General features: G+C 36.8%; 4 protein-coding genes across 5 annotated transcripts in view; 2 read left to right on the forward strand and 2 right to left on the reverse strand.

Moving 5' to 3' along the window:
* The window catches only part of LOC113045847 (F-box/LRR-repeat protein 7-like), a 32141-nt gene extending 23208 nt beyond the window's left edge, over positions 1–8933 (reverse strand). The window contains exons 1-2 of the mRNA XM_026206543.1: positions 8442–8933; positions 5175–5264 (exon numbers count right to left, since the gene is read on the reverse strand). Coding sequence (XP_026062328.1) covers positions 5175–5264; positions 8442–8478 — 127 coding nt within the window. The 5' untranslated portion in view covers positions 8479–8933. The remainder of the gene's footprint in view (positions 1–5174; positions 5265–8441) is intronic.
* A 4088-nt stretch (positions 8934–13021) lies between these two features.
* LOC113045848 (UPF0415 protein C7orf25 homolog) lies at positions 13022–15751 on the forward strand. Of its 2 annotated transcripts, none has more exons than XM_026206544.1 (2): positions 13022–13113; positions 13972–15751. In XM_026206544.1, exon 2 carries the CDS (start codon positions 13990–13992, stop codon positions 15298–15300), a length of 1311 nt encoding a protein of 436 aa, XP_026062329.1. In that variant the 5' UTR covers positions 13022–13113; positions 13972–13989; the 3' UTR covers positions 15301–15751. The 2 variants fall into 2 exon arrangements, with proteins under 2 accessions (XP_026062329.1, XP_026062330.1); XM_026206545.1 differs by lacking the exon at positions 13022–13113 and adding an exon at positions 13114–13200.
* Positions 15752–16566: 815 nt separating this feature from the next.
* On the forward strand, positions 16567–22038 carry LOC113045850 (ras-related protein Ral-A-like). Its single transcript, XM_026206546.1, has 5 exons — positions 16567–16981; positions 19409–19592; positions 19668–19876; positions 20004–20178; positions 20340–22038. The coding sequence occupies exons 2-5, from the start codon at positions 19491–19493 to the stop codon at positions 20460–20462; spliced, it is 609 nt and encodes a 202-aa protein (XP_026062331.1). The 5' UTR covers positions 16567–16981; positions 19409–19490; the 3' UTR covers positions 20463–22038.
* A 230-nt stretch (positions 22039–22268) lies between these two features.
* LOC113045851 (M-phase-specific PLK1-interacting protein-like) lies at positions 22269–24137 on the reverse strand. Its single transcript, XM_026206547.1, has 2 exons — positions 23635–24137; positions 22269–23395 (listed from the first exon to the last, which is right to left on the reverse strand). Exons 1-2 carry the CDS (start codon positions 23974–23976, stop codon positions 23198–23200), a joined length of 540 nt encoding a protein of 179 aa, XP_026062332.1. The 5' UTR covers positions 23977–24137; the 3' UTR covers positions 22269–23197.
* Positions 24138–26087: the final 1950 nt, after the last annotated feature.

A 26087-nucleotide genomic window follows, 5' to 3' on the forward strand; every position in this document is an offset into this window, starting at 1 on the left:
CTATTTTAACATATGTATTTTAAATCCAATTTATTCAAAAGTGTGTTGAAAACAGTTGTGCTGCTTACTATTTTTGTGAAAACCATGATAATTTTGTGATAATCTAGAGCAAAAATAACTTTCAACTTTCAAACTTACAAGTTTAAATAGGCAGCATACCTAAAAGCATGATCCAGTAATAAAAATCATAATAATACTGTTGCTGTTATCAATACTGACCAGCATTACGCAACCCATGATGTAGTTCAAAAGTGATCTGGGTCAGATTGGTTTTGGGTCAAGTGCTACATTCCATTTCAAGTAACTGATCTTTGAAAAATTGAACTGCCCACTGTAACACATTTAATCACTTGGAATGTTCAGGGGATCAAAGCAGGGGGCATCAACAACAGCTCAAGACCGCTGTAAGGGCTGCTGATGCCAAATATCCCATATAAATAGCTTCAGAAGACTGCAGGGTTTTCCTTAAACGAAACTACAAAGCACTGACAATTTTGAGCTGACATATGCTTTTACTCCACAATAAAAACACACCACAGCACAAGCAACAGGGTTCAAGCTCCTGTGGGGTTATCAGCGAGGAAGGGCTGGTAGGAAAGGGCCCTCTCTCAGAACAATGCTATCTGACAGCTCTGAAGCTGCTCTGCCCACTTCTCCTTGGTCAAATGGCTCAATTTCCACTCTACTAACAGTGGCAAGTTTAGGACTCGGCTTGATACACCATAAGGATAGATGACTCACTATGGAGCAAATGAGTGGCTGCGCTTTTCCATCTCAGGAGTGGCAAACAATGAGAAGCCACGCATACACATTAAAATGAAATAACTCAAGACACGAAAATGCTTCACAGCACTCAGTACTAATCTAAAAAAAGGATTCCCAAGTTTGTCCGCAATACATTTTATAAACTACCCCTGTAAAATGCAAACATGTGGAGACTAAATGACCACCCACAATTCATGTGGGTTTAGTTTCGAGCTTTGAATAAATCGAGAGTTAATTTGGTTCTGACATTTTTACTCTAAATTTTCCTGTAAGCTGGAAATATGTCACATGTAATATTAAATTTAAAGTTGAAGTTTGTCATTTTTCTGATGCTAAAATATTTTCTCCTCTCCAAGTTAAAAATTATCCTGTTTGTTTGAGTGGTTCAATGTAAAGTTCTGGCTCAGCAAGTGGTGTAAGTAACATTTAAGAGGGGGTACAATGCTGTTTCATGCATTCAGAGTTGTTTCCACTGTTAAAGAGTTAGATTCTCATGCTAAAAATGTAAAAAATTTCTAAAAACTGTTTAAACGTATGATGGAGTATTTTGTGCTAAAAATCTTACCTCCCAGTTGGTAAAAGTTTTTTATATGGTAGAATTTTTTTTTTTTTTTGATCGTGGCTATTCATGGCATAGACGAGAGTGGAACTCCTTATATGGGCATGAATGTCTCTCAAGGCAAGGCAAGTTTATTTATATAGCACATTTCATACACAATTGTAATTCAAAGTGTTTTACATAAAATAAAAGAAAAGAAAAGAAAAGAAAAAGGTTTAAGAATAGTAAATGATTATACATAAAATATAGAGCAATCAGTTTGGACATTGCACAGTGCCCATTCAATAAATGTACTGCTAAACAGATGAGTTTTGAGTCTGCATTTACATGTGACTAATGTTTTATCACATCAGATCTCTTCTGGAAGCTGATTCCAACTGTGGGCGGCATAACAACTAAAAGCAGACTCCACTTGTTTTGTGTGAACCGATCTTAACTCGATCCTAAAAATCTGTGGTCTGTTAGGTTTATATTCAGTGAACATATCTGCTATGTATTTAGGTCCTAGGCCATTGAGTGATTTATAAACAAGTTAAAGTACTTTAAAGTCAATCCTAAATGTAACTGGAAGCCAGTGTAAGGACCTGAGGACTGGTGTGATATGCTCAGATTTTCTGGTTCTAGTCAGAATCCTGGCATCAGCGTTCTGGATGAGCTGCAGATGTCTGATGGTCTTCTTGGGAAGGACGGTGAGGAGACCATTAAAATAGTCTACCCAGCTGGTGAAAAAATAAATAAACAAGTTTCTCCAAGTCTTGCCTGGAAACAAAACATCTAATTCTTGCAATGTTTTTTTAAATGATAGTATGCTCATTTAGTTACTTCTTTGACATGACTACTGAAACGAAGGTCTGTCTCCAGAATCACACCAAGATTCCTGACTTGATTTTTAGTTGTTTAATGGTATTCATTCAACTTCATCTTTGTTTCCAAATGCAATGACTCCAGTTTTTTCCTTATTTAACTGAAGAAAATTCTGGCACATCCAACTGTTAATTTAATCAGTTCATTGGCCGAGGGAGACAATGGGGCTGTAGTCATTTGGAGATAAGGCTAGTTAAATCTGGGTATCATCAGCATAGCTGTGATAGGCAATTTGGTTCTTTCACATTGTTTGACTTAGTGGGAGCATATACAGGCTTAACAAGAGCGGAGCAAGAATTGAGCCTTGTGGGACTTCGCATGTCATGGATGTCCACTTAGACTTATGCTCTCCTATACTCACATAATAACCTCTCCCTTCTAACTATGACCTGAATCATTTGATTACCATCCCAGAAAACCCACTTAAGAAAACTTGTTCATGTATTTTTGGTTGTAAGAGAAAGATAACTTTGTTCAGCTTCCTAAAGAACCCAACATTATGTAAACAGTGGATGCGGTTTGTTCTTCCGGAGTAGAAACGCAGTTTCACAAGCACGTTTGTTGCCGAACATTTTATAAACAAGGCCCAGTTCGACACTGGATTACCACATTATTTGATACTGAAGGATGAAGCACTCCCAGCTATTAAAGATCCCGGTCATGATCCAGAACTGCAGACAGAAAGCGAGACAAATGCCTGTGTTTTGTTGGCAGTTGGAGCTCAAGTGGTCATCGATTTTTATCTCCAGGAGTTCAGCTTTTTTCCCCGTAGAGAACTGTAAAGCTTTATCTTTCTTTTATAAATATAATACAACTAAAGACTTTTTGGAGAGATGATGTACTACTCTATAAGTACTCAAAATTAACCTGAGATTGGGTGAAACTGTGTTTTATGTCCCCTTTAACTAAGCTTGCAAACATAAAAAGGCACATTTAAAAAGGAATAGACCACCTACACCTTTTTTTTTCTAAATCTGTCATTTTCTCACCTTCATTTCATTCCAAACCTGTATGACTTTTCACTTCTGCAAAACACAAAAGAAGATATTTTGAAATTTGTCTCAGTGCTTTTTTGTCCAAATTAAACGAGAACACTGTTGTTTTGGACTCAACTGACTTTCATTATATAGTTAAACCAGTCAAAACATTCTTTTGAATATTTTCTTTTGTGTTCCACAGAAGTGAGTAAGCCATATAAAAGTAACAGAATGATGACAGGATTTACATTTTTAGGTGAACTATCCCTTTAACACCTCTGCTGGTCGCAAGACCAAATTGTAAGCAAAGAGAGACAATGGCTTGGTCTATACAGAGCAGTGGCTACACCATCTTCCCATCTGCAGTGTTTAAGGCGGAGCTGGTGTAAATCAAAGCCGCAGAGGCAGTCATTGGAAGAACCGCTCTGACATTACTGTGGACAGACTGAGGAGAGACTAGATCTGCTCTCACTGAGGGCTGGATATACTGCAGGCCGCAACCACACACACACACCACAGGTTGGCTCTGAGGATGCCCTTACTGGAGAACAACCTTCTACACTGCACACGCTATACACCCCATTCATGTCTACTTCATGTTCCCGCCCAAGTCCACGCACAGCACATTTTACAACCACAACCACTGATAAATGCAGACTACTGCCTGTTCTTTTTCACATTATTTAATTAACCTTCAGATTAACAAACCCAATGAAATTGCTTGTTGAGCATGTTCTTTACATGTTGATGTATCGTTTTTTGTATTAAAACGGGACGTTTTTAGCAGGAAACTACCTTTTTTGGCTATTGTTTATAGTTGATTTGCTACTTGCTAGTTGTTTGGAGGAGGCACTGGGGGAGGGACATTCTAATTAAGAATCTGATTGGACAATAAATGATGTAGTGCAAGATGAATCATCAATAATTCTGGTCAATTTTCCTTGATGTGAGAGAGTGCAAATTTTTAAAGTTTATCTGGCTAATTTGGTCAAATTTAAAAAAGTACACAATTTTTTATGCGATATTGTGAAATATTCTTAGAATTAAAATAAATGGTTTTCTATTTTAATTTATTTTATAATGTTATTTATTCCTGTGATGCAAAGCTGAATTTTCAGTATCATTACTCCAGTCTTCAGTGTCACATGATCCTTCAGAAATCATTCTAATATGCTGATTAAATAAATATATTGCTGAAACGTAATTTTCTGTAAAGTTGCTTTGCAACAATTTGTATCGTGAAAAGCACTATACAAATAAACTTGAACTGAACTGAATTCAATTGGTGCTCATAAAACGTTTCTTATTATCTTCCATGTTGAGTTGTGCTGCTTAATGTTTTTTGTGGAAACCATGACACATTTTGGATTTTTTGAAGTAAAAAAGTTCAACACCATAAATCTTTTGTAAAATAACATTTCCGATCAGTTTAATGAATAAAAGTTTTTTTTTTTTTTTTTCAAGTTAATGACCCTAAAACTTTTAATAGTAGTGTATTTATGATGTCAAATCTAACAGACTGGGATTGAAAGCCACAAAACACAAATTCTGACATTATGGGGTTTGTTTCGAATCAGCATTTGTTTATTCTGCGTATGATTTATTAGAGCAGAATCATACCAACAACTGTGTTCTAATGATTCCCACTCAGAATAAACCAAGAAAGCCTTGCAAGAAAAAGGGCCTCAAAAGCCAGCCTCACATGATCCCCTGCATCTGTCTTTTTATTTTCATCCACATTCACACAATTCACCCAAACACACCCAGTTAGATTCTTCCCCAGAGGCAACTCTAAACACCACTATGGATTTGGATCAGAATTGGAGACTAGATAATGAAAAAAAGAAAATGGATTAAAAAAAATTCCAGAGTGTTTGTGATGGCCAGTTTATTTTTAGGTTTTTATAGCCTCACAAAAAAAAAAAAAGTTTCACCAAAATAATCATCAAGTCAAAAGGAGCAAAAACAAAAGGCTAGCTAGTGATGGTTAATGAAGACCACATGCTTACCTTCACTGGTAGCTGCATTCTTTGGAGCTTTGGTTGATGTCTGATCTGTACTTGAACTCAGGTCGGAGGAAATACTGGAACTGCCTTTCCCTAAAATCACAAAGAACACCCCAGGACACATCAGGACACCCAGAGCAACAACACTAATAGAGAATCAACAAATTAGCTTCAAAAAGCAAAAGCCATAGAAAGAGATACAAACAGCTTATATTTAGCATACTTACACATCCTTACATATATAATGCTCACAATACACAAAAAAACAGCATTAAATATCAAGACTTTATTTTATGTCAAGAGTGCATAAATAACATAAATAGGCCTAAAATAAAAACGAATGCAACAGGGTTCACCAAATCTTACGATAAATGCCAGGCATTCTTTTTCTGTCCATCACAAACTTAGAATAACAAACCAGATGCCTCCCACAGATACTCCCCAATGGCAGGGACAAGAAAAAAAAAATAACGAAAGCTGAAGCTTTTTACAAATCACATTACAGAAAAACTGTGCCCAAAAAAACAAACACAGGCCCAGCTAAATTTGAATTAAGAGTGCAAGATGAGGTAACGTTCAGTTGAGTTCATCACATAAAAAGAAATTCCATGTTATATAAAGATGAATAAAGTTACTAGAAAACTAGAAGCCAAAATAACTTTTTTGGTGATGATGACATTGTTTGGAATGCAACATGAGAAGCCTTTTGTTTTATAATATCTGAAAAAGTTGATTCCAAATAAGGAAAGACACATTAGTAAACTTAAGCTTCATGTTTCTTTGTATTTGCAGTTTGATTAGTTGCGCTGATTCCACATTTATTTTGAATCGACACAGCCAAAAAATGATTTTTTTTTTTTTTTTGGATAACGGTAAACCTAAAACAACATGCCCTGGTGTGAAAGTTTCCTAAACACTCCTGTTTGTTTCAATGGCACTTGAGAGCATCAGGTCACATATGGGGCATGTTTACAGGCTCGGTGAGAGAGAAAACACAACCCGAGTTCACATAAGCTTTTATTTTACCATAAATGGCCTGACTGATGGAGCTTCCACATGCTGAGCAAGAAATGTGTTTTGCTCTGTAAACAAACCTGTTTTTCACTAAATAGTCTTCTAGTGATATCACTAAAGAAATTTCAGGCCAGTTTTCTTAAATGATCAATGGAATCTGCTCAGACACTATCCTTGAATGCACTGTCTGGTCACATCACATGCATTGTTTATTGTTGATTGTCTCTGAAGAATGTGCTTCATTGCTAATGAGATTAATTGGCTGAACAAACATGGCATTGATGGAATTCTACAAAGCTATCGCCGTAGATGCTCAACCATATGATTCGCAAGAAATTTGAAAAAATAAGCGCTTTTTATGATTATGGAGAGAAAACTGAATCAGGGCTTACTTTATGAGTATCAAGATAGATATTCATAATAAAAAATATACTTTTACATGCAAGGTACAAATGTTAGATAGAAAGACTCTAAACCAGTGCCAAAGATTGCAGTGTTAAACAATTACATAATAGCCTTAAACCAACCAAATAAGTTCTATGTTCATCTACAGTATGTGACTGAACTCTTAAAAAATAAAGGCCCTTTTTACATCCCTAAGAAAATCACAGGCTTGATTTATTTTGTTATTATTCACTATATGTTTGACTGGTTTCCTTTGGATAACTTATTTAGGTTGAAAAAAAATGGTTGCACTGGAATAGATCCAGGACATCCTGATTTTATTTTGAGGAAGAAAATATGGTCTTCGACTGTGACTCCCTCTGTTAGAGGTTCATATAAAAAAATAACAAACATTTGCTTTAAAGCATTCATGATACATTAAATGCTTGTACTGTGCTGTTTGTTAAACCAATGCTGAAGAGAAAGACTGTAATTCTTTAAAGACATCTCACAAGTGAGACTATAATAGTAAGTATTTAGTGCATTGAAGCCATAACACCACTTAACGTAGAAAAGTGTAAATTTGCTAACAAATTGCAATTTTTAATATAGTGCATTTGAATGATCAAGTGAGGTTCTAAGTAGAAATAACCAAACTTATCAGTAGATAACATCAACTTGGAAAGGATCTCAGCAGCGAAAGATAACAGCAAACATTGCAAAAGGTTGTGATATGTGAAATATGTCAATTGGAGATCTGCGTGTGGGGAGTTGTTGGTTTTCTCACTGAATGCCAGTCTTGAGGGCCAAACCTTGACCTTCCAGAGAAATCTGGTGTGCTTTAAAAGACCACAAGTCTCTCAAGCAGCCAAGAACTCACTCTTTGAGAGCAAAATCTTTGGCGTGAATGCTCACTGTTATTATGAGATGATCAGTAGCAACCTTCAACATTAATATTTTAATAGACAGTCTCTGTCCTGACCTTTAATCGCTGTCATATTCTTATATGTTGGGGGGAAAAAATGCAGAAATCTGCCAAAGCTAAAATGTTATGTCTAAGGCTATGATTCACAGCTTATTAAAGTACACACACCCTCTGTTGATGGTTACTTTAGTAAAACCATTGCATTGTGCACTCTGATGCCGACACACACTCGTTTCTTATCAGCTCCAAACACAAAGCTCTTTAGTTCTCATAAATCTGCTTTAAGAACCATGCTTGCTTTTAAAGCGGCAAACAGAGAAGGATATGAGTCCTTTCATGTGTCTTTATACTTAATGAATCGGACAACGAAAAATAGATTTTAGGCACTAAATATACTGTAAATATTTAGATTTATAGCTGGATTGTTAAGCATAACATTCTCAAACATTAAAAACAGCGAATAATGTTACATTTACATTCGTTTTAGACATGTTTTGACTAGGCTAATGGTGAAATTCTAATGTATGAATTCTGTATTCCTATGCAAAAAAATAACTTTTTAAGCACCAGGGCTTTCCTCAGGTTCAATCTAACAAAATGCAGTTCTAACAAACATGGGAGAAAAATTATTATCCTGACATAATATATATATATATATATATATCCATGTGATATGTGTATTTATAATGGCTAAATGTCAGAAACATCAGAAAGTCTTTTAACTGCAAGTTTAAAGGGTCCTTTAAAATGTATCAAAACCTATAACAGAAAATGACCAGTACACTCTAAAAAGTTGTTTATACAAGAGATTTCTGCAAAGCTAGTGTTGCCCACAAAGAATAAGGGGGGATAGTGACGTTGACACAACTATGGCTGCTGTCCACCGAGATTTAACAGTGGAAAAGCAGCATTGTGGCTGGCTGTGAGAGTTTGATTCTGGCACTCACCTTCACTCCCGCTCTGTTTGCCATTGTTCGCACCCATCCTGTGGAATGCATAATCTACCGTCTGCGCTCCGGAAAAGTATCCATATGCGTAAAACACATACGACTGAAGAAAAGATGTGATGAAAATCCCCCAAAGACTGCTTCCAGATACGGTTCGATCCTGTAATGCAACTAGAAAAGTAGAAATAACGGCAAAAGTCTGAGCAACTATTATGCAATCAGTTAAAACTCAACGCAGTTCAACAGACGTCAGTTTTAAAACTGTATTCCTTCAGATACAGTGTTGGCTATGCATTTTCTTCATTTTAAAAGCTCTTCGTCTCCAGACAGCGCGTAGACATCCAAAGGAGAGGCTGGAAACCAGATACTTGTTGCGTCAGGAGCACGCATACGCTCGTGCAGAATCTGTTACCATGAGTACATGAGCGTCTGTTGCGAGCGCAAATCACTTTGACCTAATATCCTCCCTCTGTCCTGAACAGAAACGCAATGCTTTTAAAGCCACGATGTCTAATGTTGTGGCAAGCCGTTTTAGCATGCATTGTTGAATGAAAACTATTTTGATATTACTAGTACATATTTTTAATTGCTTGTACTTAGTAACTAACCTACTATTTGTTTATTTATTTTTCTATTTTACTACATACATAATGTTTATTCAAACAGCTTTGTATAAAAGTGATTTAACAAAAGTGATTTTTAAAAGTCAGGTTACATAAGAAACCTTTTTATTACAAAAGGTAATGTCTAGTAGTGCCAATTTTTTATATATATATTCCATTAGTCACTATAATTATCCCAATTAACTGACAACTAAATATTCCATTGCTACCACAAATTGCAAATTGATGCCATTCCTTTTTTAATGACAAATTTTGCTCAGATATTTTAACCCTCAGATGGTTTTCGGGGTCTTTTTGACCCCAAATGACTTTTGCTCAAATAAAAAAAAAATGTTTTCCCTTTGTCCAAATGGTATGAAACCTTTTACGGCTCTCAACACTTTCTAGATCTACAAAAAAATAAAAATAATAATAATAATAAATTGGAATTATATCTGTTTTTATGTTAGCGTGACAAAATTTGTGACACTCCTGATCGACCCTGCAATCAAAATAAGAATAAATTCATCATCAAAATCAGAAACAACGCAGAACACATCGACAGAAATGGCACAAATAAAGTGGCACACTTCCACCATTGCAAAAAACATCCACAATGCTAAATTATATTGTTCACAACACGCGTACACACACCCACACACACACACACACACACACACATATAGAGGAATACATTTTTGAGACTAAAAAAACTGTTCTCTTATCATTTGTCTAATAAAATCATCCAAAATTCAGAACCAACACAAATATAAAGCGGTGACACTGACACTGACAATGTGTACACACACACACACACACACACACTTGTGAGGATATAAAACAACTGGTCTCTTATAATTATTTTAAAAAAATCATGCAAAATGCAGAACCACCAATGAGAGAGACATGACAGGATGAGATAAAACTATTTAGCATGCACACACACACACACACACAAACCTGCTCCAACCCTGTCTACAGAAGTCATGCGGTTTACCATGCTTACTGCCTGCAATGCATTGTAATGTAACATTATTGAAAAACTGGGTTTTTTTCAGTAAAAAAAAAATTTTTTTGACAAAAAATATTTTATTTATGTTATAATTGTGGTTTTATAATATTTAGATCCAACTGAATCCCACTTGTGAAAAGATATCTTTCAGGTAGTCAAATAGCAAACAGCATATAGTGGAGCTCTATAGCCATCTAGCGGTTAAAGTTATTATTTTTTTAATTTTAAAACTGAATTTTCCAAAAAATGGGAATAAATGTTACATTAAAACATTTAAAATTATCCATGTTATCACCATGAATGAAAGTTAGAAATCTGGGTCTTTTATAAAGAGAATTTTACATCAAATGCTGTTGTTGTTGTTGTTTTTTTTTGTAAAAAGCCTATTTAAATAAATGAATATTTATTTATTTATTTAAAGAAATTTAAAAGATATCATAAATCCTCCAAAAACTGCACAAATGTTGAGTAAAAATATTACCAAAACAGAGTAAAATTACACTTGTAAAAACTATTATATTGTTACAAAATTAAATGTTATTGTCTGCAGTGTTAATTTCGTTGACTAAATATTTTCGTCATTATTTTCGTCACGAATATATTTTTGCTGACGAAAACGAAACAAAAACTAAAATAGAAGGCACTGATGGAGACTAAAACTATGACTAAATTGATTGACATTATCGTCAACGAATAAAGGACGAGACGAAAATAGACTGTGACGAAAATCAAATCAGCAGACGGGAGAGATGCGAGGAATGAGCAAAAGAACCGGCAAAACAGAACAGACTGCATGAGAGAAGAGAACCAATCAGAGCCTGACTTATTGAGACGTGAAGCGAAGGTTTTCAGTTTTTATGAGCTCCCGGGAAGTCGGCATTCGAAGAGGTGATAGGGACTTTAAGCAACAGCCTCTGGTGGAACGGCAACGCCATTCTGGCGTTGTATTGCGCCTGCGCGAATTTAACTGCTACTTTGTGACGTTCTAATTTAACGGTCTACTACGGGAGAATAGCTGATTTGCCAGAGTCGCTACAACGTGAGAGGTTAGGTAAATAAATGTTATGTTTTTAGACTTATTTACATCATACAATATTAAAAACTCCTCTTCTGACAAAAGATTGTCATTTAACGCCAAAAGCAATCCTTCTCTTGCTTTTTTAAATTATATATTTTTTTGGATCTCAATAAATGAATTAATGCTGCGTTGCGCTGTTCTGTTTTACCGTTGCTTAGTGACTTTTACGTTCTTGGCTACAGCGGTGTGACGGCAAACTTCCGGTCGCTGTAGCCGTTCCATTCGCAGCTGTTGCTTAAAGTCCCTACTGTCTAAAAGAGCAACAAAATGTCCACAGCTCACTTCACGTTTGACGACAAACAAAACAAAACAAAGTGTAAAGCACGCAGAGCGCTCATTCGTGGCAAGAACACAACCAATTTGAAAAGACATTTACAGACGAGCCACCCGGACATTTTCTCAAATGTAATTTCACAACGATGTTCTTTTGTTTATTGAGCTAAGCAAAATTGGAATAGTGCAGTGCGTAGATGTTGTAGCATTAAATATTACGAACTGAAAAGTACTTTAAAATAGCCCCTTCTTCAAATTAGATGCGAGCACAATACTAATACGTAATATCATGATAAATACATTTGATTAATACTAATGTTTAGCATATTTTATAATGTTCTACTTGTTGACAATATCACAAATATTTCTATATTAGTCATGTGAAACATGAATGTTCACATCCTATCATTATACATACAAATCTAGCAATATTGTAGTATTTAAAACATACAATATTGCTAGACAAATGAATACCTTATAAAATCTTGTTACTTTTTTTAATCCACCTAGCTGCCAACTTATTAAATATTTACTTTAAATGTATGCACTTATTGTTCAGCTCAGCTGTAAACTTTAAGGTCCTGGACCTAACTTTATTTTTCTTTTATTGATGGTCAATTGGCAGCTAGTTATTGTTTACATTATCATGACAGTGTTTGTTGCTGCATAAAAGCTTTTGAATCGAAATAAAGACACAGTTGTGTTGAAATAAAGTTGAATTTGTGTTTTATATATTTTGGTTAAGTTTGTTTCCTATACCAGTTGTAAAAAATTGTCTAGTAAATCTGTTATTGATTTTAGTCTTATTTTAGTCGACTAAAATACCAAGCAATTTTAGTCGACTAAAATACCAAGCAATTTTAGTCGACTAAAATAAGACTAAAATTAAAACAAATCAGATGACTAAAACTTGACTAAAACTAAAAAGAATTATAGTCAAAAGACTAAGACTAAAACTAAATTAAAATTTCGTGTCAAAATTAACACTGATTGTCTGGGGTCTCTGGGGACCCCAAAAAACATGAGTGTGGACAGGAAACAAAGACCATCAGAGGGTTAATTTGACTAGTAACTAGTAATTAGGCCTAATTATTTCTTAGATACACAAAAATATTTTATATTTATAATTTTACGTTATTTATTAAAAAGTCTGTAATGTAGCCAATACAGCAAATTGAATCTCAGTGGTAAAATTTTGATTGAAAAATAAACTGCTTATTCTGATTAGTCATTACATTATTATTTACTTGTCATCAGATGAATGCCACTAACTTACTGAACTGTTTATAAGTATAATAATATTAATCATAGTAAAATAGAAATAGATGCTAGTAATTTTAAAAGAATAAATGTTAAAACGGTTTGCCATAGTGGTTATTTTTACACAGCGTTCTCCAATGCATGGAGGAATTAATAAAGAAAATCGATTAATAGACTAAGAATATAGAATTTAGATGTAAAGTACATCTTCAGAATATAAAATTCCACTGTATCAATATGCTACGTTTGTTCCTAATTTGTCTCAAGTGGCAAATATAAGTATACAATATCTGTATAATACTGCTACACATTAACAAGTCACGCAATTCATAAACCTCCAAGCTAGGTGGCGACACAAACATTTTGTGACAGCACTACGTTCCTCTACTTCATCGATGAAGAGCGTCAGCCCACAACAGAAGAGACCGAACTTGAACTGTATGTGCTGTAAGTATTACATCGTTTCCTAGATAACATTCTTTACTTAAACTGTTATCCTTCTTTTATATAAAGCAAACAGGAAGAGAGTCACTGGTAAGTAGAAAACCATGGCTTTAACCAAGCAAGCTGACAAGCCCACATATGTATGAGCCGGAGTGTAAAAACAACGCAATTAGCTGGGCACTGACTGATATTCTCGTAAGAATGTGTAGAAGGCTTTATGTTTATATATGAATTTTACAGTTGTGTTGCTTTAAAACCACGCTTTAGCGAACGTATTCTTATTTACAGACCTTCTCATTTAAGTTTTACGATTTTGTTTATTCTACTACTTAATATATTCCTGTATCTTCTTGCTTTTGCTGCTATTAATCATTTATTTTAAAAAGCGAAATCTCGGGAGGTCTTGTCCATTTGCGTACCATTTTCTGTTTAAATCAGAGACCCAGAAAGTTCTAGATTACCAACGCCTATGATGATTTAAAGGAACAGTTCACCCAAAAGTGGAAATTTCTTCCATATGTACCAATACCTGGTTGAGTTTGTCTCATAATCTGAATAGAGATGGAGACATTTAGCATTACATCACTCTGCAGTGAATGGGTGCTATCAGAATGAGAGTCCAATCAGCTGATGAAAACATCACAATGATCGACTTGACGCTAGTCCATCAATTAAAGTCTTGTGAAAGGAAAAGCTGAATCTTTGTAATGAACAAATCTGTGGTTTATTATTAACTTTTGGTTGAACAATTCCTTCAATTGTCATTTTCTATGTAAAACTTTAGGAATTCTAAGCATTAGCTATTATTCATCAATGTAATATACAAGCATTACACATGTTGTTGTCTTTCTCATTCTGTAGGAATGATGTTCAACAGCGATGGCTACTTACAACACGCTGCAGGACCGGATCAGAGTAGCCAAGGAGCTGCTTGAGAGAGTGGACAAGATTTGCAGTCGCCAAGGCTGTGAGGTTGAGGGACGTGCTAAACTCTGCAGTAAGCTGCGGGCAGAGCTCAAGTTCCTGCAGAAGGTGGAGGCCGGCAAGGTTGTTATCAAGGAGTCCCACCTGCAAAGTACCAATCTCACTCATCTGAGGGCCATCGTCGAATCAGCCGAGAATCTAGAGAATGTGGCGAGCGTCCTGCACGTCTTCACCTACGAGGGCCCCGACGGCCAGAAGCAGACTTTGGTGGTCGACGTGGTGGCAAATGGCGGACACACTTGGGTGAAAGCCATCGGGCGCAAGGCGGAGGCGCTGCACAACATCTGGCAAGGCCGTGGCCAGTACGGAGATAGAAGCGTGATACGACAAGCAGAAGATTTCCTTGAGGCCAGTCGGCAGCAGCCCGTGCAGTACAGCAACCCTCACATCATATTTGCCTTCTACAATGGGGTCTCAAGCCCTATGGCTGACAAGCTCAAAGAGATGGGCATCTCTGTGCGAGGTGACATTGTTGCTGTTAATACAATAATCGAAGGGGAAGAGGATGAAGACAGTGAAGACAAACCTGGATGTTTTGAAGAGGACCAGGAGGGAGAGAATGAAGCTTTGGTTGAGGAGGAGGAGGAAGAAGAAGAAGAGGATGAGGACGATGATGACGACACTGACCTCACCCACACCCGTGTTGATCGAGACACCATCGTGGCCAGCCTTGCCTTCCCCACTGAAGTGAAGGTGGATGTGTGCAACAGGGTGAACCTTGACATCACCACTTTGATCACGTATGTGTCGTCCCTGAGCCACGGCAACTGTCACTTCACTTTTAAGGAAGTGGTGCTGACGGAGCAGGCTGCACAGGAGCGCCAGGAGAAGGTCCTGCCCCGGCTGGAGGAGTTCATGAAGGGAAAAGAGCTGTTTGCTTGCCATTCCGCGGTTGAGGATTTCCGCGTGATCTTGGAAACGTTAGGAGGCCCTGGAGAAAAATCCCGAGCGGAGCAGCTGCTATCCAGGCTCAAAGTAGTTCCTGATCAGCCGTCTGAGCGAACACAACGCTTGGTTATGAGCTCAAAGGTGAACCGTAGATCACTGATGATCTTTGGGACTGGGGACACCCTGCGGGCCATTACTATGACTGCGAATAGTGGATTCATCCGCGCTGCTGCTAATCAGGGTGTGCGATACAGCGTGTTCATCCACCAACCCCGCGCACTCACTGAGGGGAAAGAATGGAGAGCAACTCCAATATGACTGAAGGGCTGTAAATGAGATGTGTGTCAAGAGATTTTTGTATGAGATATTGACAGAGTTATAGTGTATGAAGATGGTTAAAGTTATAAATGATGCTTAAAACTAGACACTTGTGAGAGGCACTACTGTATAAATAAAGTGCACAACTCGTTAGATACAGACACTCAGCAATCTTTATGTAAACTCAGTGAGCTCAGTGCCTCGAATGCAGCGTGTCAATGCAAAGAGATGTCAAATTAACCTTATTTAGATTGCATCAAAATTATAGTGTCGAAACAGTGTGCAAACAGAGGCATATACTTTTCTTTTCAAATCTCTCGACTACATGCCTCAGGGTTATTTTACTTTTCAATTTAGTTTCGTTTCACAGACCTGATTTTTCTAAGTTTATCTTGTTACATCCATTTCCACCAGCGTACCAAATAAACACTCTTCGAATGGCTTTACCTCATGAAGAATATCTCCTTGTGATTAATTGAAAAAACGTTATGTTTTGGTTTAACACATTTATAGTATATCTATTCAAAAGAAATGCTGTTCTTTTGAACCTTCCATTTATTTACAAATCCTTAAAGAAATGTATCATGGTTTCCACAAAAATACTGAGCAGCAGTCATTGAGATTTAAAATAATATTTCTTGAGCACCAGTCAGAATGATTTGTGAAGAATCATTTCACACTGAAGGGCTGCTGGAAATTTACTTTAAAGTATATATCACAATATGATCGTTCTTGAAAATTTGATCAAATAAAATTATATACTGAAAACTTGGCTTATAAAGAATAAGACACTTTCTGGTGGTGAATAATGTTTATTGTTAATATGAACTACACAGGTGTTTATTCTGCTTGGACACCTGTGGGAACATGCGGAGAACTGACTTGGATCAATGAAAAGTAAAGTTGGCTCTGGCATCATTCATTAGCATACGCCTCTTGTTATGATATCCTGCAGGTTATGGAATGAACTTCGGCTTGAGATTAATATTTTATTATTTCACAAAGTAACTTACTAAATAACTTTTCTCAGTTCTATTAGCTATGGAGATAGAAAGTTACGGGTACGGCAGTCCAGCTCACCATCACTACAGGCTTCAGTCGGTGCTCTGTATGTAATTTGTCAACTTCATAATCACATAGCTGTTTTAGTGGCTAGATTTTTTTGGATTGAAATACTATAATAACGCGGGCAATTGCTATTTCACTGCTACACATGCCCATTAAAAAAGCACATGAAGTTTTTTCTGCTGGTCTTCCTTCCTGTCGGAGCTGTACAGTTATCCAGGAGACCTCTAGGCGGACAATTTTCTTGTGGTGATGACATCGCAAAACATAACGTTTTAGTCTTGAGGCTCTACTGTACACTCGGCACTTCAGACATATAATCGACAAGAAATTTCAAAAACAACAATAAAACTATTTGTAGTTGAGAAAGACGCCTTAGGCGGAGACGTTACCCATCGAGTTATGTGGCATTATTTAACACGTTCAGGTCTTAGCATATACGAATATTATATTGTTTCTATTCACAAGTAAACTGGTAGTCTTGTGAAGACCAAACCCAGCCAGCCGAAGCTGTCAGCAGTGCTACTCCCTTCTGAGTCATGCATTGAAGCAAAACAAATCTGATCGTAGCAGCAAAGCTAACAAGACGTCGAACACGCAAGTGCCCGTTCATTTGGTAAGTATCTGATTTGTACACATCTTTTCTATAACTTTTATTGTGATAGCACACTGACATTCGTTTTGTTCGATGGTTTGATATACCACCACGTAAGTTTTCAAGCAGTACGTTTGCTCTTAGCTTCGGAGTGCTAAAACCAAATCTTCCCTGAAACACGGAAGTAGCAGTTAGCGTGCTGACACTGTTTAAATATAACAGGAAAATCACTCTTGATATTACTTCCAAGTGCTCATGAACTACAGCAGCCGCTCGCGCTTGTCATTTTGACACAACGGAGTTAGCCAGTTAGCTCAGCAGCTGTCATTAGCTTTATCAATAAATGAACACTTTCTGGATGGTCGAGATTTTTTGAATGATAGGACCCCTGCATAGAATGACTTAATTCTCACAACAGTGAATTAATACAATTCACGCATGTCTTGTTTTCCTGTAAACGACTGTAGGAAGGAACAGGTGTCAGATATCACGCGCATGTATTGTAGCCGTTGTTCGATTGTTATGGAATGGATCACGACCCAAAGTTAGTTTGTTTATGTATTTGTCGTCGAAGTAAGCCCTCCGCAGGCAAAATACATTGTACATACAGTTACATTATAGTAAATATCACATATATATAATATATAATTTAGATTTTTAGATTTAAATGATGCTGCTGCTGCATATAAAAGCCGTTGAAACCATTCATAAAACTATTCAGTGTAACTATTCATAAAATTGACCACAAAACCAGGTTCAATTTTTGGAAATTGAGATGATATAGGACAAAATTTTTCTTACTTAGAGGGTGCAAAAAATTTATATATATATATATATATATATATATATATATATATATATATATATATATATATGAGAGAGAGAGAGAGAAAATCTCCTTCAAAGTTGTCCAAATGGAGTTCTTAGCAATGCATATTACTAATCAAAAAATACGTTTTGGTATATTTACAGTAGGAAATGTACAAAATATCTTACTAGAACATGATCTTTACTTAATATCCTAATGATTTGGGGCATAAAAGTAAAATAAATAAATGTTGACCCAAACAGTGTATTGTTGGCTATTGCTACAAATATACTGTGCAACTTATGACTGGTTTTGGGGTCCAGGGTCACAAATTGGCTATCTACACTGTCAGAATATTGTACCCTAGGGGTGCAGAAGCAGAAATCTCACTTGTTTCCTCTGACCTTGCAATCTGTATGAATTAACAAAAGGCCCTTTCATCACTGTATTCTAATATTTATCAGCCAGTTCAAAACCATAGTCTTTGGCTCAAAAATACTAACTACACTTTATGCCATATTGCAAACCTGTAACGTTCTCATGTGTTATTAAAATGAACCAGGGCCAGAAACAAAAGCCTATTGAGGCACCTCTATAAGAAATGTGATGCCCCATTAGTCAAGTGCTCATTTAAATATTCCATTCATTTTTTTTTTCTCACTCTTGGTGCCAACAATCTTGTTAATGTGGCATCAATCGTGTGGAAGCAGTCAACGATCCTGCATAACATGTCACACCCTTTCCATGTACACCACAGATGATCTGTGTAAACTGAGAAAGCAACTGCGGTCGTTAGCAGCCTGGCTTGCACTTGAGTCAACAGCAGTCATCCTCTATTATGTATAGTGACTCCACCCATGATTTCAGCTTTTCAAAGAGGTGTTTTTTATATATATACTCAATATATAATCACATTACACCTATGACCTATAGCCTCACAATCTGGACAGTTGGCTGCTATTGTGTTTTCAAGTTTGGATTTGGCTATATATTGAAGCATTTGATAGGAAGATTAAAAAAAGATAGTCCACCCTGAAAATGAAAAATCTGTCATCATTTACTCACCATTAATGCAATTCCAAATATGTATGAATTTATTCTTCTGTGGAATATACAAAAGACCATATTTTGAGAGATGTTACGCTTTTTTTTTTGTCAATACAATGGAAGTCAACGGTCACCAAAACTCTTTGGCTATAAACATTTAAACATATCTTTTATGTTCCATAGAAGGAATGACATGAGGGTGAGTAAATTATGACAGAACCTATATTTTTGGGCAAACCATCAGCAATTCTTTAAGTGAATTGACACAGGTTTTTTTTTGCCTCAGTCTAGTAAGCAGTGATGTCAGTGTCAGTTAGGAAGGGAACCAACAAATGCTATGCTAGCTTGTATAAGGAGCCTCATTGTTTTACCATTTTCTCAGGGGACCGAAAATAAAGTAGGCCTGTGTTATCATCATTATTAGCAGGGTGAATGATGGGAACAAGACAAAGCTGATTATTCACAAGTGACACCCCAAACATGTCTTATTCACTTGAAAGGGTGCAGCTATATTACTATTAATGAATGTTGATAATTGTTCCTGAATGCTGTACATAAAGCACCGTTCTTTATCATCTGTTCTCTTCTCAAAGTTCTTCCTTCTAGGATTCCTTTAATACCCATCTACCTCTGATTTTTCACTACATTGCCACCCATCTCTCGTTGCCTGAAGCCATGGCTGCTAACAGGAATGCTTTGACCCTTCACAAAGTAATAATGGTGGGCAGCGGTGGTGTGGGCAAGTCAGCACTAACACTGCAATTCATGTATGATGAGGTAAGACTTCAAATATTTAGGAATGTGTACATTGAGGTTAACCACAAAGTATAATTGTGCTGATCTCTTTCAAAGTTTGTGGAAGACTATGAGCCCACCAAAGCTGACAGCTACAGAAAAAAGGTGGTTCTGGATGGAGAGGAGGTTCAGATCGACATCCTCGACACGGCGGGACAGGAGGACTACGCTGCCATTCGGGACAATTACTTCCGCAGTGGAGAGGGATTTCTCTGCGTGTTTTCCATCACAGAATCGGAATCCTTTGCTGCTACTGCTGATTTCAGGTAGATGACTTGAAAACTGGTGATTAACACAATGCTGGCATTGCAGGGTATAAGTCAAAAGGTTGGTTAAATGTGTCCATGCAGCAAAATGTATCCAGAGTTTTCTCATTTTATCTTTAAACTTCAGAGAACAGATCCTTCGGGTAAAAGAGGAGGAGAACGTACCTTTCCTGCTGGTGGGAAATAAGTCAGACTTGGAGGACCGACGGCAAGTCGGGGTGGAGGAGGCCAAGGCCAGAGCAGATCAGTGGGCAGTCAGCTACGTCGAGACTTCTGCCAAAACCCGTGCAAACGTAGATAAGGTAGGCCATACAAAAACTAGTTTGGAAACCATGACATGTGATACTTTTAGGGGATAGTTCAATCAAAAATGACAATTGTCATTTATTTACTTTACTAAGATAAATAAATCATTCTGTATTAGCAGTGTTAATGATTCATACAAACTTCATAATCTCTCCAGGTGTTTTTTGATCTTATGCGTGAAATCAGAGCCAGAAAAATGGAAGATGGCAAAGAGAAAAATGGAAAAAAGAAGAGGAAAAGTTTGGCAAAGAGAATTCGCGAAAGATGTTGCATTTTATAACGACTGGGTCGCACTATAACACTAACGTCTTTTCTCTACCCTTCCACTGCTTCCAAAAAAAATCCATCAGGTTTCATCACTCTCCAGGCAAAAATCCTGGAGATTATCTCTTTAAAACACATCTAGGTTACAGTCTGTGTCTGTTTCTTCTCATTGTTGTTTCTCAATGGGTATAAGAGGACAGAACATCAGATATGCATTAAAATGACAAACGGTTTTAAATGTCCGCCATATCAGATGAAAGCATTTCTCAGCACAAGCACACCAGAACTGACTACTAGAATCATTATTACTTGGATTGTGTTTACTTTAGTTACTTTTAGGTGAATATGAGTAAATTGATTGCTAAACACTAATACTGTAGGAAAAATACTACTACTCCAAACTATTTGTTAGCAAATTCACGGCGTGTTTAAACCTTCTGTTTTACTCCCTAAAGTAAAGCCTTAATGTTACAAAAATGTTGGGTGTCAAGCTGCTTAAATGCTTTTAGTCATTTTCTAAAAGAAATTTATAGCTCTATATCTTTGCCTAACATAAGCAATGCCGAATATTACCAGGGAAATACACAGCTCATAAACATTGGAATCAATGAAGTTTATTCTTGGCTCTTTTACCAAAACCTTTCTATGAATTCAAAGTCTAAAAGCCCATGCATTTCAGAAAAGTTGGTACTGTCCTTTATTTCATTTTAATGAGTCTAAAAGTGCACCAAACTCGTTTCAAATATGTGATTTAACATAAGCCAATCCCTCCTAAAACACACATACATCAAATATTTGTAGTTATAGGGCTCATCCCTGTGTGTATGGCACTAGATTTAGAGGTTTGTTTTGTGCTATCTAGGGATCCCAGCTCACACAGATTTAGCAATGTAGAAATGAGAACATAATTTAGCTTGAGTTGACTTAACTGCAAAAGCAGGTTGGAATGTTTTGTTACACAGACTGAATTGTATACTTTATTATAACTTATATGCAACGGAATATTTCTTGCTACGTTTATCCTGTGTAATTATATTTTCTTATTGTAAAGTAAAATTTTCAGAATTTGAGTTCTAGGGGAAGAGTATATTGTGAAATCACGCTCACTCATAGTAAAACTAAATTCTATAAGGGCTGGACACAATCTGCTTTTCAGACCCCTGCAGACCTGGAGTAAACCAGAATCATCAGCCTTTGATGAAGTTTTGAATAAGCACATCCATGTGTAAATAAATATGACGTTGACAGTTTATCTCCATATTAATGCTTTTTTTTCTTTTGCAGTTAAAACTACAGTTTCCTTTAAATGTTAACGGTCTGTAAGCCTCTTTTAAAATGTGACTGTCTTTAACCAAATATTTGTGTGTATTGTGGCATATGCAAGTTTTCTTTCCCTTTGTTTATTCAGTCATAGTGGGTTGCTATTCCTCAACAAACTCTTCAGTGGTCTGTTTGTGCGGTAAGCATGCCAGTGTGGCAATGATGCTGATATGTCAACAGCTGATGCCTCAAGAGACCCCTCATTACTTAAAAAATTGACTTTCTTTGAGCGCAAAAAAAGAAAGTTAACAATACAAGACATTTTAATATAAGCCTCTATTGTCTGAGTCTTTCTTATACGCTTACATTCTATATTTTGGGCATCTCTTGGTAAAACGCTGGACATGCGGAAATCTGAATTTGAAATAGGGTAAGGGCAAATTATAAGCTTTATCGAAAGAACTAGCTGACGACCAATACAAAAAAAAAACTTACGCACTTATGTAATGTAATATTACAACAGTAATTATGGTGATATGAAAATGAAATGGAAACATTTAAGCAAACTGAACATACTTTTTTATTTTAACTGTTATGTTTGTGTTACATTTAATAAAGTATATTTTTGTAGACCTCCAATATGAGACTCATATTGTATATTGTACAACAAAAACGTAATGCCTACAGAAAAGACTATTACAACTTGCAGAGAGGTGTAGTAATGTTCCTGTTTTATCTACATTATCCATGGTAAGGTTGATTTTGAAGATATTAAACAAGGTTTTAGTAAATAAGGCGTAACAGATTTCAGTGTTTTTTGACAAGGACTGTATTGCATTACAAGTACAACTTTTAATTATATTTGGCTTATAATTCAACAATAGTTCTTTGTGGGTTGTTTACGATTACATTGTCTGTTTTTATATATATACAAAAAAGAAATGACCATAGACTGATAAAACCAAAAAAGTCATCAAAAATAAAAAGTTAAAAAACAAAATAAACAGTCCATAGAAAATTAGTAAAGGAGCCAAACTTACAAATACTTGACCTGACCTGTTCTAGTTAACAGCACACAGTCAATATTGAGAGGTAGATGGATGTGTTGATCGGACATCTTTTGTTAAGACTGCATTTTGAGCTTGAAGACATATTCCTCTGAATTCAATGAAGGATTTACAAACTCCATGGGAGTGGGCCAGAGATGGCAAACTACTATGCCAGTTACAATAGCACCCCATTTTTACAATCCTGATGTTGAGGTGCAGATATAAAAGTAAAAGAGAATGTCTCTTTACACAAGCAAGTACATATGATTTTAGAAAATCTTGTGAAGTCAGTTTCTCAAGAATTATTGCTGGTGAATCCAGCCTCAGGTCCATGTGTTCAGCTGGCTCCGTTTGACTTTAAAAATTTAGTGCACTACTGGTGCACTAAATAAAAAATGACTGTTCAGTGACTTTTTCCCTTTCACTGAAGTTAGATAAAGTTTTAATTGTAGTACCTCCCTTGTCTGCTTGTATTGGTTTGTTTGGAGTTGCATTTAGACTGAGTTTGTGTAACTGAGATGGGCTGTAGGTTAGCCCAGGGATCTTGGAGCATGGATGGTTTGTAATATTTTTCCATATCATTTGTCCCTCTCTCCCTGCCATGCGCTGACCCAAACGGAGTGGATGTCCGTGGTGAACCCTTAAGGAGAAAATTGTCATGCAGAAAGACGTTAAAACGACCACAGTTACTCAGAGACCACAGAGATTGCATAGTAAGTGTCCAAACCAACAACAACAAAACAAACGTTCATAGATCGCCGAAATTAGATTCAGATTAGAGCAGCAAATACCGTAGATAATTGAAATTACAGCACAAAATGTTTAAAACTCAAGCTGCGCATTAGTATTTTACTTTGGCCCTGAACGCGAGTGAACTACCTGATATCCAGAGTGTCGTCTGGGACTCTCATACGGCGAGCGTCCGAACGGTGCGCCGCGGGGACTAGGGCTCGATCTGCGCTGGGTCTGAGCCGGAGATTGACTGTTAAAATACTTCCCACCACCGCCGCCTCTGTTACCGCCAAACTCTCTCGGTGGTGTAACGTTATTGGGAGAACGCTGTCCAAATCTAGGTCCAAACGGCGGCGGTGGGGTTGAAAATGCCCACGGAGGCGATGGAAACATACTCCCTGTCCTGTCGAAGGCTGGAGGCGGGCTGCGGAAGCCTGCGGCCCGCGGACCAGAGCCCTGGCGGGGATGGCGAAACTGTGGTCTTTGCATAGCGTCCTAATCTGTTTCCAAAACCCCAAAAGACGACTGTATTTATAACTTAACTTGACGCTTTTAAAACCGTTTTTCACTTAGCATAGCAAAACAGCACGACCCGGAACAAGAACCGTCTCTCGATGATTATCATTTGAATAGAGTCAGTGAAAGACTCGGTACTGCCGCCTATTCTCATGACGCGTGAAGCGCCCATACACTCGTCGCGTTTAATCATCGAAAACAAAGTAAACACCGACCATTAAGAAAAGTTTCAGCGTAGTTCAGACACTCATTTCCTCAAGTATTTGTTCAATGCAGGGTTTATCTCTTTATGGTTTATTAAGATATATGTGAGAGTTATATCACTGTACTTAAATTTCTACAATTTAAAAAAACTTTCTACACAATAAATACATTTTCAAAGTTGTAAACAAAACAAAGATTACGCTATTGGAGTTGGGTATATATTTGACAAGAAAACAGTAGTTTCTCTACTTATAAATGCCATGTGTACTTTCCGTTTGAATTATGTTTGAAATTCACTAGCAATCTCAGAGAGGAAATTGTTTGAAAGTAAATACTTGTGTGTGTGTGTATGTGTGTGCGCGCGTGAAAACGGTTGTTTCTCTTCAGCTGTCAGTAGAGGTCAGTGTAACCATTTCTTTTTACACAGTTCTTTTAGAAAATAAAGCAATGAGTAGATTAATGTGTGTAACGAATCTTTGCACTAAATAAAGAGCAAACCATAGCTAACTCCCCACACTCTCTGTGTGAAGGGACCAGGGGTCCTGTTGTTAAATAGTTAATAGTCCTCTGTTGAGGTCACGTCCGTGTTTTATTAGCTGTGCTCTTGAAAACAGATCATAATTCATCAAAGACAAAGTTTTGTGCTTTCTGCTAAGAAGTTTATAGTGAGGAGGAATTACGCTTTCCCACAGAAAGTTCTGATTCAGGACTGCTGATGGATTGAGTTATCAAGCATGTTTTCTTTTAATACATTATTTTATTCTTTTTAAAGCTCTTGTGTTAAAGTGTCATCAGTGGAGCAGTGTTTGGTTTTGCTATTATTTAATTTGGAAATCAACATACCTAGAAAGTGTGGCCGTAAAAGTCAATTTGGGATTTTCCACCAGGACTGACGGATGCAGTGTGAATACGTAGCATTTGAATTTTCTAATTATCACTGCTAATTAATTTAGGAAAATAATATCAGTTGTTAATAATGGTGTTAGTTAATTTGAATGTTTTTTAAAGATATTTTTTTGTTTTCTCAACGAAGTTGGCAGACCAACTGCAGTGATTTTGTCCTGCCTGAGAAACACAATAATGACCATTATTAGTATGGGCTAAAGATCAGTCGCAGTCTTGACTGGAATGGCCTGGCACACGAGGCATGCTTTTGTCTGCAAAACGTGAGGAACAAAATGTTTTATGGGACAAAACTGTGTCACTGAAGGCATAGACCATCTCATTGAGAAACAATGTGGCACTCAGATGAACTGTGTTCCCACTTAAGTGTCCCAGGCAAGTGACCTAATTCCTCACACCCTAGATTTCGCTCTCTAGCCCTCTGATTCCCATGTTTACTGAGTTCCCAGACTAACTTTGTCCCACCTCAAATGCCCTCCATCATCCACCCACTGGAGGCTGGTCACTTCTACAGTTTTCTTAGTTTACTGTTTTTGTTGCCGTCCTAAAAATACCCTGAAAACTTGAAGTGTTTATTTGGTGTGATGAGAGTACTCGAAACAAAATGTGTGTGGGAAAAAGTAGTTTTGCTCCATGAATTTTATTGGTCAGCTGCATTGCACGAGTGCTCATGTACAGTCCATCCAGTAGGTAGTGACAGATGGCCATCTTTACGAGTGAATCATTCATTCAACCGATTCTTTCAAAATCCTACTTAATTCAGGAACTTATTGGCTGTGTAAAATCGCGAAGTTTATTCAAGTACTTTGGTTGTGTCGTAAAAAACACAGAGTAGTTATTTCTTTTGAGTTTGTAATTAGGCCTATAGGTATGTTCTATATATTTGTAAATTAAATCTGAAATGACTAAATTTGTCCAGTTGTAAATGTTATATAACCTACCAGCAGGAGGAGATGAGAGAGCAATCTTTCCACAGC

Source organism: Carassius auratus, chromosome 27, assembly GCF_003368295.1.
Source record: "Carassius auratus strain Wakin chromosome 27, ASM336829v1, whole genome shotgun sequence".
Classification (NCBI taxonomy): domain Eukaryota; kingdom Metazoa; phylum Chordata; class Actinopteri; order Cypriniformes; family Cyprinidae; genus Carassius; species Carassius auratus.